Raw genomic sequence first — 16,127 nt, 5'->3', positions numbered from 1 at the left:
ATCCCCCTAAGTATTTCATACGTCTCTGTCATGTCTCGTCTCTGCTCACCTGTTTCAGTTGAAACAGAAATCCATGTGTTTATCTAAAGTTAGACCCGGAATTAAGTATTTGTGTACCAAAAGACCAGGTCAAGTTACACATTAGAGAAGGCAGTTTGGTCTACATTAGCTTCACATAATAGCATTGTCTTGGCCCACATATTTGTTCACATTGCCTTCATTTATCGCATGATTTTTTTTTCAACATTGTCAATGTTTACTTTGTGTTTAGAGAGTTGGTTGATGTTTTATTATTAATAAATATATGCAGGGTATTTGACATTAATAATTATATATATATATATATATATATATATATATATATATATATATATATATATATATATATATATATATATATATATAATATATATATATAAATTATTATATAATACATATATAAATTTTTATGTAGGAGTTCTATTGAAGATGAAAATTATTTCAAGGGTTTGACAAGGGTAAAGGTTGAGAAACGGTGGTGTGTACCACAGTGTACCCGTGTACCACAGTGTACCCGTGTACCACAGTTTACCCGTGTACCACAGTGTACCCGTGTACCACAGTGTACCCGTGTACCACAGTGTACCCGTGTACCACAGTTTACCCGTGTACCACAGTGTACCTGTGTACCACAGTGTACCTGTGTACCACAGTGTACCTGTGTACCACAGTGTACCTGTGTACCTCTCCCCCACAACCCTGACGCCCCAAGCCATGACCCTATACACGTTATTATGAGAGCACGGAGACCACCAAGTGTAGTGAGACAGCTGGGTCCTCTCTTCCCACACGCTATGTCCGCTACTCTCCCCTCTTCTCTCTCCTCTTCTCCCCTCTCCTCTTCCTCCCCCCTCCTCTTCCTCCCCCCTCCCCCCCCCCCCGCTCCTCGAGGGTCTCATGACCCCGTGGGATGACCCAGAGCCTCGTTAACACCACAGTTTGACCCCCAAGATCCGGGTGGAGCTTCACACCCGCCCCCTGAGAGCAGCCCGTGTCGTGAAGGCGCCCTCCACCACCCGGTCAAACAACGCCCCCCGCCCGCCGTTCACTGTAAACCGGCCCCCTCGTGAGTACTTTAACCGGAGTGCTCTATACATCTTCCGTAATCTTATGTTGGTAAACCACATTGTAGTTATAATATAATCACCGTCCGTAGAGCCGTGGTGTGGGTGGCGGCCCCGGCCACACCTTCCCCACCCTGCCACCAGGTGGCCACACTGGCACACTTGAGGACAACTTCCGTCCTTTGTTGACGGACCCGTCACCAGACAGGGCGTGTAGGGGGACGGGGTGTAGGGGAGGGTGTGTGGGGGGTTGGGGGGTGTAAGGGGTGTACAGGAAGAAGGGAAGGGGTGCAGGGGAAGGGGGGAGCCATCAGGGGAGGAGAACATGACCTCAGGGGTCACGCCAGGCGCCAATAACCTACGCTTCTCAGCACTTCTGACAACATTTCTCCAGACAGGAAGTATTAACCTTCTGGATAGAAGAGTTGAGGATCTAGCCACAGGATAGAGAAGGCTGCAGGACCTGAAATAAAGGCTAGGAGAAGGTAAACAAGGAGAGGCAATCCTGTAAATGGGGCAAGAGAGAGAGAGGTAACTAATGGAAAGATGTGAATTGAAAAGCTGTCCTCTTCACCCCCCTCAGTATCTTATATATTGCGATCATGTCCCCGCTGTGTCTTCTTTCCCTTAACCTGTCTTCGTAGCTCAGTCCTCTCACCTCTGTCACTAGTCTTGTTCTAAACCTTTCTAACTGTTCCAATTGTAGTTTTATGCTTCACAAAGTACGGATTCCATGCCGGTGCTGCATACTCCAGCCCTCCCATAATAATAATAGTACTTATAGTACTATTATATAGTACTATATAGTACTATAGTACTTATAGTACTTAATACAGTACTTATAGTACTATTAGTAATAGTACTACGATGTGCTCACATGTACAAAGACTATTGGGCCAAATAGTTAACTTTTACACTATAAAGTCAGCCCAAATATAATACTAAAAATGGAAAACCAAAGAATCTGTCTATGTCGCAAATAGGGTATCTTAGGCCTAATTTAACTCTGGCTCTTACATGACATTAATGTGATTTCATTATCTACTGAAGACAGTGTTATCTGGTGATATCACTGATCACAATGTTATCAGTAATATAACAGTTTATAGATCTCTAAGTTTTATGTCAAAGATTAACATAATACGGTTAAAATTGTCGTCAATTAACCGACGTGGAAACATTACAAATTAATAACGAATTTCAAAATGTCTTCACTCAGTTGAATGACCATTAAATTTATAATTATTTTCGTTATAACTTATATATATTTTTTTATGATTGGTGCATTTTTATTACTGATATTAATTGTTCTCTTTGGCAATTTCACAGCTTTGATATATTGAGTTGGAAAATAGTTTTGAATTGGATGTTTTGCAATATATTATTATGATTATTGAGGGAATAGTGAAGGTGATGTTGATGGTGATGGAGCTCTGTCTGTCTGTCTGTCTGTCTGTCTGTCTGTCTGTCTGTCTGTCTGTCTGTCTGTCTGTCTGTCTGTCTGTCTCTCTCTCTCTCTCTCTCTCTCTCTCTCTCTCTCTCTCTCTCTCTCTCTCTCTCTCTCTCTCTCTCTCTCTCTCTCTCTCTCTCTCTCTCTCTCTCAGGGCCCCCTCCACCCTTCCCAGCTAGCGGAAAGGAATGAGAGATGAGTGAGAGCTGTCTGGGAGACATGACAACAAAGAAAACTCATTTTCACGTTAACTCATTAAAGTCACTTCTTGCCTACCGTCTAATCCCTCCCCCCCCCCTTACCTCTCTCTCCCCTCGCCCCTCCCTCTCTCTCGCCCCTCCCTCTCTCTCTCCCCTCACCCCTCCCTCTACCTACCCTCCCCATGCTTGTGGCGGCGCCCCGGGAGACGCCGGGGTTCATCAGAGAGAACTGTTCACCTCTCACATGAACACGCAGGAATCCTGGACGTCAACGACGCTGTTAGTTCATTAGTCCGCGTCCTCAGTCAGGTCCTTCCGTCTCTCACCCCCTCCCCTCCTCTTCCCTCTCACCTTCCCCTCTCTCTCTCTCTCTCTCTCACCTTCCCCTCTCTCTCTCTCTCTCTCTCTCTCTCTCTCTCTCTCTCTCTCTCTCTCTCTCTCTCTCTCTCTCTCTCTCTCTCTCTCTCTCTCTCTCTTCTCTCTGAAAGTATGGGAGGGTGGGGACAATCCAAGGACGTAGGAAGGTGTTTCCCCTCTCCCCTCCCTCCCTCTCTCCCTCTCCCTTTCTCAGCACCTCAAGGCTTGGGAGTGTCAGGATACATCAAGGACGTCTGAAGGTGTTCCTTACTTCCTCCGTTTCTCCAGTCGCCCTCCCTCTTATCCCTCCCTCCCTCCCTCTTATCCCTCCCTCCCTCTCCCTACCTTTCTACGTCACCGCCTGAGGGGTTGAGAGAGTCGGGATAGACCAAGGACGTCCCAAGGTGCTTCTTCCTCCCTCCACAATTATCTTTTTATCCGCTGTCTCCCTCCCTCTCTCTCCCTCCCACCATTTCCTTTCCATCCGGGCGTAATTACCGTTCCGTGACCTTTGTTGGGAAGCTTGGGTTATGGGGAGAGTGGCCGGGGCGCTGCTCTCTCTCTCTCTCTCCCTCTGTCTCTCTCTGTCTCTCTCTCTCTCTCTCTCTCTCTCTCTCTCTCTCTCTCTCTCTCTCTCTCTCTCTCTCTCTCTCTCTCTCTCTCTCTCTCTCTCTCTCTCCCTCCTCACATAATTGTGCAGGCGGGGGTTGAGCTTCGGCTCTTTGGCCACACCTCTCCAACGCCAATCAACTGGTGTGCGTGCGTGCGCGTGTACACATTGGATGGGTATCCGGTGGTGCCCGGGTCGCCCTGGGGCTTGACCCAGCGTCCGGCAGCGAGTCCTTCCTCTGTAATTATATAAACCAAGGTGGAGGAAAGTAATAAAAAAATCTAGGGCTTGGACCAGCCATTTATCACTCACGTGGTCAACATGGGGGCCTGACAGCTGAGTGGCCAGCGCTTCGGATTCGTAGTCCTGAGGTTCCGGGCTCGATCCCCGGTGGAGGCGGAGACAAATGGGCAAAATGTTTCTTTCACTTCGAAGCCGGTGACTGAGCGTGACAGAACACTGGACGCGTGATCCTGTGGTCCCGGGTTCGATCCCGGGCGCAGGCGAGAGACAATGGGCTGAGTTTCTTTCACCCTGATGCTCCTGTTACCTAGCAGTAAAATAGGTACCTGGGTGTTAGTCAGCTGTCACGGGCTGCTTCCTGGGGGAGGAGGCCTATTCGAGGACCGGGCCGCGGGGACACTAAAGCCCCGAAATCATCTCAAGATAACCTCAAGAAGATAGAGGAGTAATTAACACCTTTCTGAGTCCCTGTCTCACGGTGAGCAACTTGACTTGCTCGAGTGTCACTCTCGGACTTTCCAGGTCCGAGTTCGAATCCTCAATGATTCAAGATTATGAGAATATATTCATGTATTCTAAAAGCGGTCGTTCTTGAAGTATAGTTTAGTGAATATAACTGAAAGAATTATAGCAATAATTGTAGCATGAACTTTCTCTCATGTTCCTTCAGAAGGAAGTTGAAAAGTTATCCTTGTAGGTGAAGGGAATTATCAGGGGGAAAGAGCCAAGTCATTACGGCTATATAGCACTGGGAAGGGGTCAGGATAAGGACTTGGGATGGGACGGGGGGAAAGGAATGGTGCCCAACCACTTGATGGACGGTCGGGGATTGAACGCCGACCTGCTTGAAGGGAGACCGTCTCTGTACCGTCTAGGCCAAGTGATTGAGCGTTTGTAGGAGGTGTATAATGTATGTTGTATGAAATGCACATTTGTTGTTGTTTTAGATTTAACTACTCAGAACGAAGTGTCCATGTAGCACGGGCTATGGCGACCCCGTAAAGTACACATTCATTTAGTACACAGTTAAATGATAGTTAAGAGGTTGTGCCTCACCTGTAGAGCGTCAAGGTCCAGTAGAGGAGGGGGGTCGTGGGGTGTAGAGGGGGGGTGACCTTTCACCTCTGACCTTGGGTACTCTCTCCTCACCTGTAATCAAACAAGAGGTAAGAACAAACAAAATACAAATGATATCATCGGTAAGGTGAGAATTATAGAAGGTTCCAACTGAACACTTGTAAACTGTGTTGTAAACTGTGTTGTAAACTGTGTTGTAAACTGTGTTGTAAACTGTGTTCAATAATGAACAAAGTAGATCACATTACTGAGAACGGTGTAGAGGACATTGTTCAGTTGTGGGAGCGGGTCAGGCAAGGTGGAGATGAGCACAGTATGAGGTCAGATAGTAGGAACACAGTCTTGTTTATCAACCCGTTCTCGCACTTTCGTATAGTCAATATTGACTTATTAAATACGTGCATATGTGACATACTAAACATACTAGTTTACCTTGAAAAGCTTCATAGAAAACACCGACCTTACCTAACCTTCTTAGTATGTTAAGATAAGCATCTTATTGCTTCGTAATTACAATTATTTAACCCATACCTATAATAGGTTAAGTAATAATTGTAATTACGAAGCAATAAGATGCTTATCTTAACATACTAAGAAGGTTAGGTAAGGTCGGTGTTTTCTATGAAGCTTTTCAAGGTAAACTAGTATGTTTAATATGTCACATATGCACGTATTAAATAAGTCAATATTGACTGTAAGAAAGTGCGAGAACGGGTTGCGGTTATGTTTGAAATGATCAGACTGTCTCCCCCCCCCCCAAGCACCGCCCCCCTCGCCCCCTTTAACTAACCATTAACCTTCCAAAAGCACCATTGACGAGGTTCAGTAAATAATTAAAATCAACAGTAGTATTTCGTGTTGTTATTTTAACGTGAGGTCAACTTGTGGTGGAGGAGCCACCTCGCCGCCTTGTGAGTGACGTAACACAACACCTTCTGAACTGGGCAAGAGAATACCTGCCGGGCAAACCCCAGACGGTCGTCGTTAGAGACGACGATAGTAAAGACAGTAACGAGTTGCTTCAGTCAGTCCTTGATGTCTTAAGTGCTCCCTAGATATACGTTGGTGGAGATACGCTAGATTGGCAGGCTGAAAACCAGCGTGGACATGATCACAATATACAAGATATTAGTTTTAACGCAACCTGCTTCAAGGGAGTGGACACGGGCGGGTGTCAGAGGCCACGGTCTCGGGGACACAAGGAAGTGTACGTGCCTACAGTGTAGAAGTGGTGATTAAGGTTAGTAGTGGTGGAGTCGAACACCGAACCGTTTAGGAAGTTAGTGTGACGAAGGTTAGGTCAGGAGTAGTTACTGCTAATAGGCAGGAGGCGGGGCCCAGGAGGCAGACTTCTTACCCCCACCACTAACACAAACACGTTATCTCCAGATGATTTCGGAGCTTTTTAGTGTCCCCGCGGCCCGGTCCTCGACCAGGCCTCCACCCCCCAGGAAACAGCCCGTGACACCTAACTCCCTGGTACCTATTTACTGCTAGGTGAACACCTTTGTGATATATATATTGTCTCGCTGTCTTAAGGAAACAAGGTTTACCACCACAGTGGAACAATAAGGGGTTCGAACCAGTGTACCCGCGACAGACGCCACAAAAGCCTTCCCTCCCACGCCACTCAGCCGCCCATAAACAATAGTTAATAAAAGGCCAAATTGGGCAAGTTGGGAGTGGTGCCAGACAAGGAGCTCCGGGCACCCCGCGGCTAGGGAAGAGCGGGTACCCGCGAGGGTGTGGCGGCCCGCAGGGAATGGTGCCAGTGCCGGGTGTATAAGGTGCCGGGTGTATATGGTGCCAGCGTCACCGGGACTCGTGGAGTCAACCATCAAGGGATAGATTAATGCTATTCTTAAATGTGCTTTACGTTTGTGTGTGTGTGTGTGTGTGTGTGTGTGTGTGTGTGTGTGTGTGTGTGTGTGTGTGTGTGTGTGTGTGTGTGTGTGTGTGTGTGTACTCACCTATTTGTACTCACCTATTTGTGCTTGGGGGGTTGTGCTCTGGCTCTTTGGTCCCGCCTCTCAACTGTCAATCAACAGGTGTACAGGTTCCTGAGCCTATTGGGCTCTATCATATCTACATTTAAAACTGTGTATGGAGTCAGCCTCCACCACATTACTGCCTAATGCATTCTACCTGTCAACCACTCTGACACTGAAAAAGTTCTTTCTAATGTCCCTGTGGCTCATTTGGGTACTAAGTTTCACTTGTGTCCCCTTGTTCGCGTACCACCCGTCTTAAAATGTTTATCTTTATCTACCCTGTCAATTCCTCTGATAATTTTGTAGGTAGTGATCATGTCTCCCCTTACTCTTCTGTCTTCCAGCAACGTGAGGTGTATTTCCCGCAGCCTTTCCTCGTAACTCATGCCTCTTAGTTCTGGGACTAGTCTAGTGGCATACCTTTGGACTATTTCCAGCTTCGTCTTGTGCTTGACAAGGTACGGGCTCCATGCTGGGGCCGCATACTCCAGGATTGGTCTTACATATGTGGTATACAAGATTCTGAATGATTCCTTACACAGGTTCCTGAAGGCAGTTCTGATGTTAGCCAGCCTCGCATATGCCGCTGATGTTATTCTCTTTATGTGGGCTTCAGGAGACAGGTTTGGTGTGATATCAACTCCTAGATCTTTCTCTCTGTCCGTTTCATGAAGTACTTCATCTCCCATTCGGTATCTTGTGTCTGGCCTCCTGTTTCCACCGCCTAGTTTCATGACCTTGCATTTACTCGGGTTGAACTTTAGCAGCCATTTGTTGGACCATTCATTCAGTCTGTCTAGGTCGTCTTGTAGAATCCTACTATTATCCACTGTTTTAATCCTCCTCATAAATTTTGCATCATCAGCAAACAATGAGAGGAATGAATCTATACCCTCTTGGAGATCATTTACATATATCAGAAACAGTATAGGTCCAAGGACTGACCCCTGCGGGACTCCACTCGTAACGTCTCGCCAATCTGAGACCTCACCCCTCACACAGACTCGTTGTCTCCTGTTACTTAGGTACTCCTGTATCCAACGGAGTACCTTCCCTTTCACTCCAGCCTGCATCTCCAGCTTTTTCACTAGCCTCTTGTGTGGAACTATATCAAAGGCTTTCTGACAATCAAAAAATATGCAGTCTGCCCACCCTTCTGTTTCTTGCCTTATTTATGTTGCCTGGTCATGGAAATCAATTAATCCTATGAGGCAGGACCTGCCATCCCTGAACCCATGTTGATGCTGTGTTACAAAGTTTTTTCGCTCCAGATGCTCCACTAGCTTTTTTGCACAATCTTCTCCATCAGCTTGCATGGTATGCAAGTTAGGGACACTGGCCTGTAGTTCAGGGCCTCCTGTCTATCCCCTTTCTTGTATATCGGACTACATTAGCAGTCTTCCAAATTTTTGGCAATTTCCCTGTTGCCAGTAATTTGTTATACACTCTGGAGAGTGGTAGGCACAGTTCTCTTGCTCCTTCCTTTAGAACCTAAGGGGAGATTCCATCTGGGCCTATAGCCTTTGTCACATCCAACTCTAGTAAACACTTCCTTACTTCCCCGCTGGTAATCTCAAACTCTTCCAGTGGTTCCTGGTTAGCTATTCCCTCTCTTATCTCTGGAACGTCCTGGATACTATTATGCTTGGTCCTGTGTGTGTGTGTGTGTGTGTGTGTGTGTGTGTGTGTGTGTGTGTGTGTGTGTGTGTGTGTGTGTGTGTGTGTGTGTGTGTACCACCATACTTGTACTCGGTGCCTGCAGGATGGAGCTTTAGCTCCTGGACCCCGCTTTCTAACCGGCGGTTGTTTAATGTAGCAAGAATGAAAGTATGATAAGCAGGGGTGTGGCCAGGGGGTGTGTGGCCAGGGGGGTGTGGCCAGTTGGCGTAGCCAGAGGGTGTGGCCACTGGGGTGTGGCCAGGGATGTGGCCAGGGGTGTGTGGCCAGGGGGGGGGGTGTGGCCAGGGGGGGCGGGGTGCGCGTGTAGGCAGTAGCTGAGAAGCTTTCACGTGGTGAGGTGATGGTAGGCGACCTTTGTGAGAAGGTTAACCTTGGCCCCGTGCCCCCCCCCCCCGCCTCTCTGTTTACACTTTGACAGGCCCGCCTGTCTGCCCCCTCCACACTCTTCCTGCCCCCCCCCCTGCACGCCCCCCCTGCACGCCCCCGCACGCCCCCACACGCCCCTGCACGCCCCCGCACGCCCCCACACGCCCCTGCACGCCCCCACACGCCCCCGCACGCCCCCACACGCCCTTGTCGCCCCCTGCACGCCCTCGTCGCTCCCTGCACGCCCTCGTCGCTCCCTGCACGCCCTCGTCGCTCCCTGCACGCCCTCGTCCCCCCCTGCACGCTCTCGTCGCCCCCCGCACGCCCTCGCACGCCCCCGCACCCCCTACACGCCCCAACACGCCCTCACGCGCCCCCGCACGCCCCCACACGCCCCTGCACGCCCCCGCACGCCCCCACACGCCCTTGTCGCCCCCTGCACGCTCTCGTCGCCCCCCGCACGCCCTCGCACGCCCCCGCACCCCCTACACGCCCCAACACGCCCTCACGCGCCCCCGCACGCCCTCACACGCCCCCGCACGCCCTCCACGCCGCTATAATTACAATATCCTGCAGGTGCTGACACCACAACACTGGCCGCCGCAGGTAAGAAACCTTTACCTAGAGGTGAGTGGGGGGACGGCGCCCCCCGCCCGCCCGCCCCGCCCCCCAGCCGGTGCTGGGAACCGCTCACATGTGCCTGCTCTTAAGAGTCGTGTCCAAGCAAGGGGGAGGGAGGGGGGGGGGTGTTAAAAACCAGTGTTAAATTGTTAAATTCTAGTTGTGGCGCTGGCTACCCTGACCCGGTTACTGAAGCATAACGACACTTGGCAACTCAGGTCCAGGGTTGCCACCACCATCTTCAATAACCTTATTTAATTAACTATGTCTAACTGCCCTTAGCCCCACTATTGCTAAACGACGCCACTATTTGTTTAACAATTTATATTAGGTGTACAAATTATTACAATATATATATATATATATATATATATATATATATATATATATATATATATATATATATATATATATATATATATATTTATTTATTTATTTTTAAAAAGTTCCATAAATGTGAGAAACGGTAACCCACGGTCAAGCTGGCGCTGTTACCATATGACAGGTTTCAAAATAACCCTCTTTAACATATTGAATATGTTTAAGGGTGGTTCAATATGTCATGAACTACTCATATACAGTCATTCAACTTCACTCTTGGCACGTTTGTCAACGCTCCGGCATGTTAGCCATCACTTGTCACCACCAGTTACACTCAATTACCCCTTTAACAGTTAGGAAATAGTTAGATGCCTTCTGATAACGGCAGCTTGCCGGCCAGCAGTGAGGTGTGGGGGGGGGGGCTGGGTGTCCTGTATTCACCTAGTTGTATTCACCTGTTGTATTCACCTAGTTGTGTTTGCGGGGGTTGAGCTCTGGCTCTTTGGTCCCGCCTCTCAACTGTCAATCAACTGTTTACTGACTACTTTTTTTCCACACCACACACACACACCCCAGGAAGCAGTCCGTGACAGCTGGCTAACTCCCAAGTACCTATTTACTGCTAGATAACAGGGGGGGGCATTCAGGATGAGAGAAACTTTGCCCATTTGTTTCTGCCTGGTGCGGGAATCGAACCCGCGCCACAGAATTACGAGTCCTGCGTACTATCCACCAAGCTACGAGACACCTGCTACCCACGTGTGTGGGTGTGTGGTGTGTGGTGTGTGGGTGACAGTCATGCTCTCAGACATCTCCAAAGTGCGGATACATCCTTCCTGTGACTTTTTTTATTTAAGTTCCAGCCCCGCTACTGTGCCAGGCAAGTCCACTACGGGCTCACCATAGCCCGTGCTACCTGGAACGTCTTGTTCCCAGTAGCTGAATCTTAAACAACAACTTCCTGAGAGTGGACAACACATTGTCCCCAAGTTTGTAGTGACCAGTGACCCCCACTCACACAGTGACGGTCCCAGCTACGGTGACTGGCACAGGATATGAGGGAGATGAGAGATTGGAGAGAGACTGAGAGTTGAGAGTTGACATACGGGAAGGTCAGTGTTGAGTACACAGTTGAGGAGCGCCCGCAGCTCTTAGTGTTCGACTACAGTAGTCACAGGCGGCCACCAGCTGGCACTTCGTCTCCGGCACCAGCTGGTATAGATACCACGCCAGAGTGTGGGAAGCCAGGTGCTGGGGTTGGCGTGTAATGTGTGCTAGAGAGAAGCCAGGTGCTGGGGTTAGCGTGTAATGTGTGCTAGAGAGAAGCCAGGTGCTGGGGTTAGCGTGTAATGTGTGCTAGAGAGAAGCCAGGTGCTGGGGTTAGCGTGTAATGTGTGCTAGAGAGAAGCCAGGTGCTGGGGTTAGCGTGTAATGTGTGCTAGAGAGAAGCCAGGTGCTGGGGTTGGCGTGTCATGAAACAACTCATCAAGGTTCAAGGTTGAGGGATTTAGTCCAGCGGACTAAGCCAGATAAAGGGTTGAATTAGTTGATAACTGAGCTCTGGTGCACGGGCTCAAGTGAGCTCTGGTGCACGGGCTCAAGTCAGTGTGTGGAGACGTGTGATCAGCAGGTTCACAGGTGAAAGTTTTAGTCTTGTGTGTGTGGGAATATATATGTATGTTTACACATGTGTTATGTATTTGTCCATCTTGCATTAGACGTGGAGTGAAGGTCACTCATGCAGGACTGGGGGTGTAGGTGTTGTAATTGTTAGTAAAGAGTGAGTGTGTGTGTGTGTGTGTGTGTGTGTGTGTGTGTGTGTGTGTGTGTGTGTGTGTGTGTGTGTGTGTGTGTGTGTGTGTGTGTGTGTGTGTGAGTGAGGGAGTGTTGAGGAGAGAGATACATAGAATGAGGAACGACATCCTCATCTTTCTCATTCTCTCTCCTAGCACACTGGACTTGTGATCCTGTAGTCCTGGGTTCGATCCCAGGCGCCGGCGAGAAACAATGGGGGCAGAGTTTCTTTCACCCTATGCCCCTGTTACCTAGCAGTAAAATAGGTTACCTGCGTGTTAGTCAGCTGTCACGGGCTGCTTCCTGGGGGTAGAGGCCTGGTCGAGGACCGGGCCGCGGGGACACTATAGCCCCGAAATCATCTCAAGATAACCTCAAGATAACCGCTCACATCTCTCTCACTTATATTCCTTCTTCAGTATTCTCATCTAATTTAGTTTAAGTTGTTCATGCACTTGTTTAAGTAACAAGTTTTAAAGTAAACTTTAATATTTGCAGATGTTAAAGTCTTTGGAGTAATTTTCTCAAGTATTGTAAGTTTAGTCATAAACGTTTAAGTATAAAGTGTGACATTGTAAGTGCTAATATAACTGACCGCTCCTTGCCCCGCTCCTGTGCCAGGTAAGTCCACTACGGGATCACCATAGCCCGTGCTACTTGCCCCGCTCCTGTGCCAGGTAAGTCCACTACGGGATCACCATAGCCCGTGCTACTTGCCCCGCTCCTGTGCCAGGTAAGTCCACTACGGGATCACCATAGCCCATGCTACTTGCCCCGCTCCTGTGGCAGGTAAGTCCACTACGGGATCACCATAGCCCGTGCTACTTGCAACATTTTGTTCCCAGTAGGTGAATCTAAAACAAAAGTAATAAGAGCTTCCCCGGGGCAGTGAAGGGTTCAGTGGAGCGGTACACGAGTTTACCAGTAAACTATCAACACTGCAGGAATAGTTTTGTGATTACCTAGTGTTAACAAGGTGGTATTAGCGCCACCTGGTGAACAAAACCTTCACCTGCACACACTATATGTAGGCCTATCCCCTATAATGCTAGGCGCACCGGGCCAGGGTGCCATTGGTTCCTACGACGGCGCTGGAACCAATCATATTAGCGTTTACCTTTCCATTGGAGACTTTAAACGCCGTGGAAAAGGGGGAGGGACCTGCTGCATGGGTAACAGCTTCTCTCCCTGTATCAACCTACCCAGGCTTTGCGCCGTGGAGAGGCCACTCCTGACTGACAACCAAACTCCATAGTCTCTTGAGACTGATGGACGCCTACTCCTGTAAAAGTAGGACGCCTACTCCTATAATGCTAGGCCTATCCCTACCAGAAATACTTAATAAAAAAAATAATAGCATAATATTTTGTTAACTTTTGTTATTGATGAATGTGATATTATAGAGTTTCTTGAAGAGGCGGAAGTACTGAAGACAAAGGGTTCGTCTTATGGCAGGGGGGGGAGGGGGAGGGAAGGTAGGGGGGGGGGGAAGGGGGAGGGAGAGACACATTAACAGACACAAAAAAAGAGCCCTGAACGATAATGTGGCCACAGATGAATGAACAGACACGAAGCAAAGTGGAAGAGACCCCCATTATCAGACCACAAAATGTTCCGATATAAAAGTAGTTGATTTTCCAGGAGATTGAGTCATCCCATGTGGGAATGTTTCGCTCAGGCTGTTCTCCACAACAGCCTGAGGTGTTGTTGTTGTATTATACAACAGTCTGGTGTCGCCTCACGTGTCACCTCACTCTCCCTGGCCACCCCAGGTGACATCTGCTGCCTGGTCGACACTTCTCAACATATCTTTATCAACATCAAAGACACCAACTAATTCCTTATTTCATTTTTCATTTCATATTGATATCTTGAAATTATCTTGAGATGATTTCGGGGCTTAGCGTCCTAGCGGCCCAGTCCTCGACCAGGCCTGATTTCTGTTACACACCCCCAGGAAGCAGCCCGTAGCAGCTGTCTAACTCCCTGGTACCTATTTACTGCTTGGTAAACAGGAGCACAAGGGTGAAAGAAACTCTGCTCATTTGTTTCCACCTTCATCGGGGATCGAACCCGGAACCTCAGGACTACGAATCCGAAGCGCTGTCCACTCAGCTATCAGGCGCCCCAGGCATATTAACACGCCATGAATAATTTCTTCGTAATTTGCACCACACATTATATATATATATATATATATATATATATATATATATATATATATATATATATATATATATATATACATTATATATATATATATATATATATATATATATATATATATATATAGATAAGAATGGTTAAACGCGTGCCGACAGACAGGCTGTCACCGGCTGCTGGACTTGAGTCTTAAGTCCAGAGGCTGGACTTGTGTAGGCCTTGAGGCAGGACGTGACGGGGGTCAATATATGGACGGTCTGTACACCCAGACGGTGAGAGGGGGGGTGGGAGGGGGTGGGGGAGTGTGGGTAGAGGAACACTTACACCATCAAAACAATGTTTGACATTGACAGACAACTGTTGAAGTAACAGCAATGCAATCCCCCCCCTCACCCCCCCTTACACCCCCCTAAATCTACCCCCTCCCCCCCTCCACCCCCTGAAGCAAGAGGGGGTAGATCTGAAGGGGGGGGGGGTCCTCCCCAACCCCATGAGTGAGAGGGGGCAGAATAAAGGGGCAAACCATCCCCCCCCCCTTAGGGAGTGAGAGGGAGAGGGGAGGAGGGAAGAATGAGGAACCTTTCCCCCCCCACTCTTCCCCCTCCCGTTAGGAGTGGGGGGGAGGGAGAAGGGGGGGGGGAAAGAACCATGCGTCCTGAGTCACTTCAGGACGTGATGGAATGTTGTGTTGGAGGAGGGGGGTGGGGGGAGGGGGAGATGGTGGGGGAGGGGAAGATAGTGGGGGGGAGGGGAAGATAGTGGGGGGGAGGGGAAGATAGGGGGGAGGGGGAAGAGGGTGGGGGGAGGAGGGTGAGAGGAAGAGGGGGAGGGGAGTGAGGGGAAGATGAGGGGGCGGAGGAGGGGGAGGGGAAGAGAGGGGTAGGGGGGGAGGGTGAGGGGAAGAGGGTAGGGGTAGGAGTAGGGGGGGAGGGGGGTGAGGGGAGTTAAACAATGGGTAAAACAAAAGAGGAGGGGGATAAAAAGCAGAGGAAGTGTCTGTCTGTCTTCACATGTTTGCGCTTTCAGGGGGTTGGGCTTCAGCTCCTGGGCCCCGGTCCTTGGGTCCCACTTCTCAATTGGTGCGGATTGTGGCGTGATTGACACGTGCCGCGGGCAGCCTATCAGCTCTGTCCTGTCCTGTTGTCTCTACCATCCCAGTAGATCTCCTCTACCATCCCAGTAGATATTGTCTACCATCCTAGTAGATCTCCTCTACCATCCCAGTAGATATTGGCTACCATCCTAGTAGAAATTGTCTACCATCCTAGTAGATATTGTCTACCACCACAGTAGATCTTCTCCATCATCCCAGTAGATTTTCTCTACCATCCCAGTAGATCTTGTCTACCATCCCAGTAGATCTTGTCTACCATCCCAGTAGATCTTGTCTACCATCCCAGTAGATCTGTGTCTACCATCCCAGTAGATCTTGTCTACCATCCCAGTAGATCTTGTCTACCATCCCAGTAGATCTTGTCTACCATCCCAGTAGATCTTGTCTACCATCCCAGTAGATCTTGTCTACCATCCCAGTAGATTTCCTCTACCATCCCAGTAGATCTTGTCTACCATCCCAGTAGATCTTGTCTACCATCCCAGTAGATCTTGTCTACCATCCCAGTAGATCTTGTCTACCATCCCAGTAGATCTTGTCTACCATCCCAGTAGATCTTGTCTACCATCCCAGTAGATCTTGTCTACCATCCCAGTAGATTGTGTCTACCATCCCAGTAGATTGTGTCTACCATCCCAGTAGATCTTGTCCACCATCCCAGTAGATCTTGTCTACCATCCCAGTATATATTGTCTACCACCACAGTAGATCTTCTCTACCATCCCAGTAGATCTTGTCTACCATCCCAGTAGATCTTGTCTACCATCCCAGTAGATCTTGTCTACCATCCCAATAGATCTTCTCTACCATCCCAATAGATATTGTCTACCATCCCAGTAGATCTCCTCTACCATCCCGGTAGATCTCTACCATCCCGGTAGATCTCCTCTACCATCCCAGTAGATCTATGGTCTCCAGGCTCCTGATGCATTTTTCAGAACTGCTCTGCCGTACGTGATATTTCAGATCCTGAATGAATTCTTGTCTAAGTTCCTGGAGTCAACTTGCATGTTGAGTGACGTTGCATATGCCGCTGA

The 16,127-nt window shown here is 48.8% G+C and overlaps 1 protein-coding gene across 1 annotated transcript in view; it reads right to left on the bottom strand.

Annotated features, from left to right (window-relative positions):
• The window catches only part of LOC138363419 (serine-rich adhesin for platelets-like), a 107,795-nt gene that overhangs the window by 18,786 nt on the left and 72,882 nt on the right, over nt 1-16,127 (bottom strand). The window contains 1 exon segment of the mRNA XM_069322509.1: nt 5,020-5,112. Coding sequence (XP_069178610.1) covers nt 5,020-5,112 — 93 coding nt within the window.

This window comes from Procambarus clarkii, chromosome 11 (genome assembly GCF_040958095.1).
Source record: "Procambarus clarkii isolate CNS0578487 chromosome 11, FALCON_Pclarkii_2.0, whole genome shotgun sequence".
NCBI classification, from domain to species: Eukaryota; Metazoa; Arthropoda; class Malacostraca; order Decapoda; family Cambaridae; genus Procambarus; species Procambarus clarkii.
Note: the sequence above shows the minus strand (reverse complement) of the source record. Positions and strands in the feature narration are given on the sequence as shown.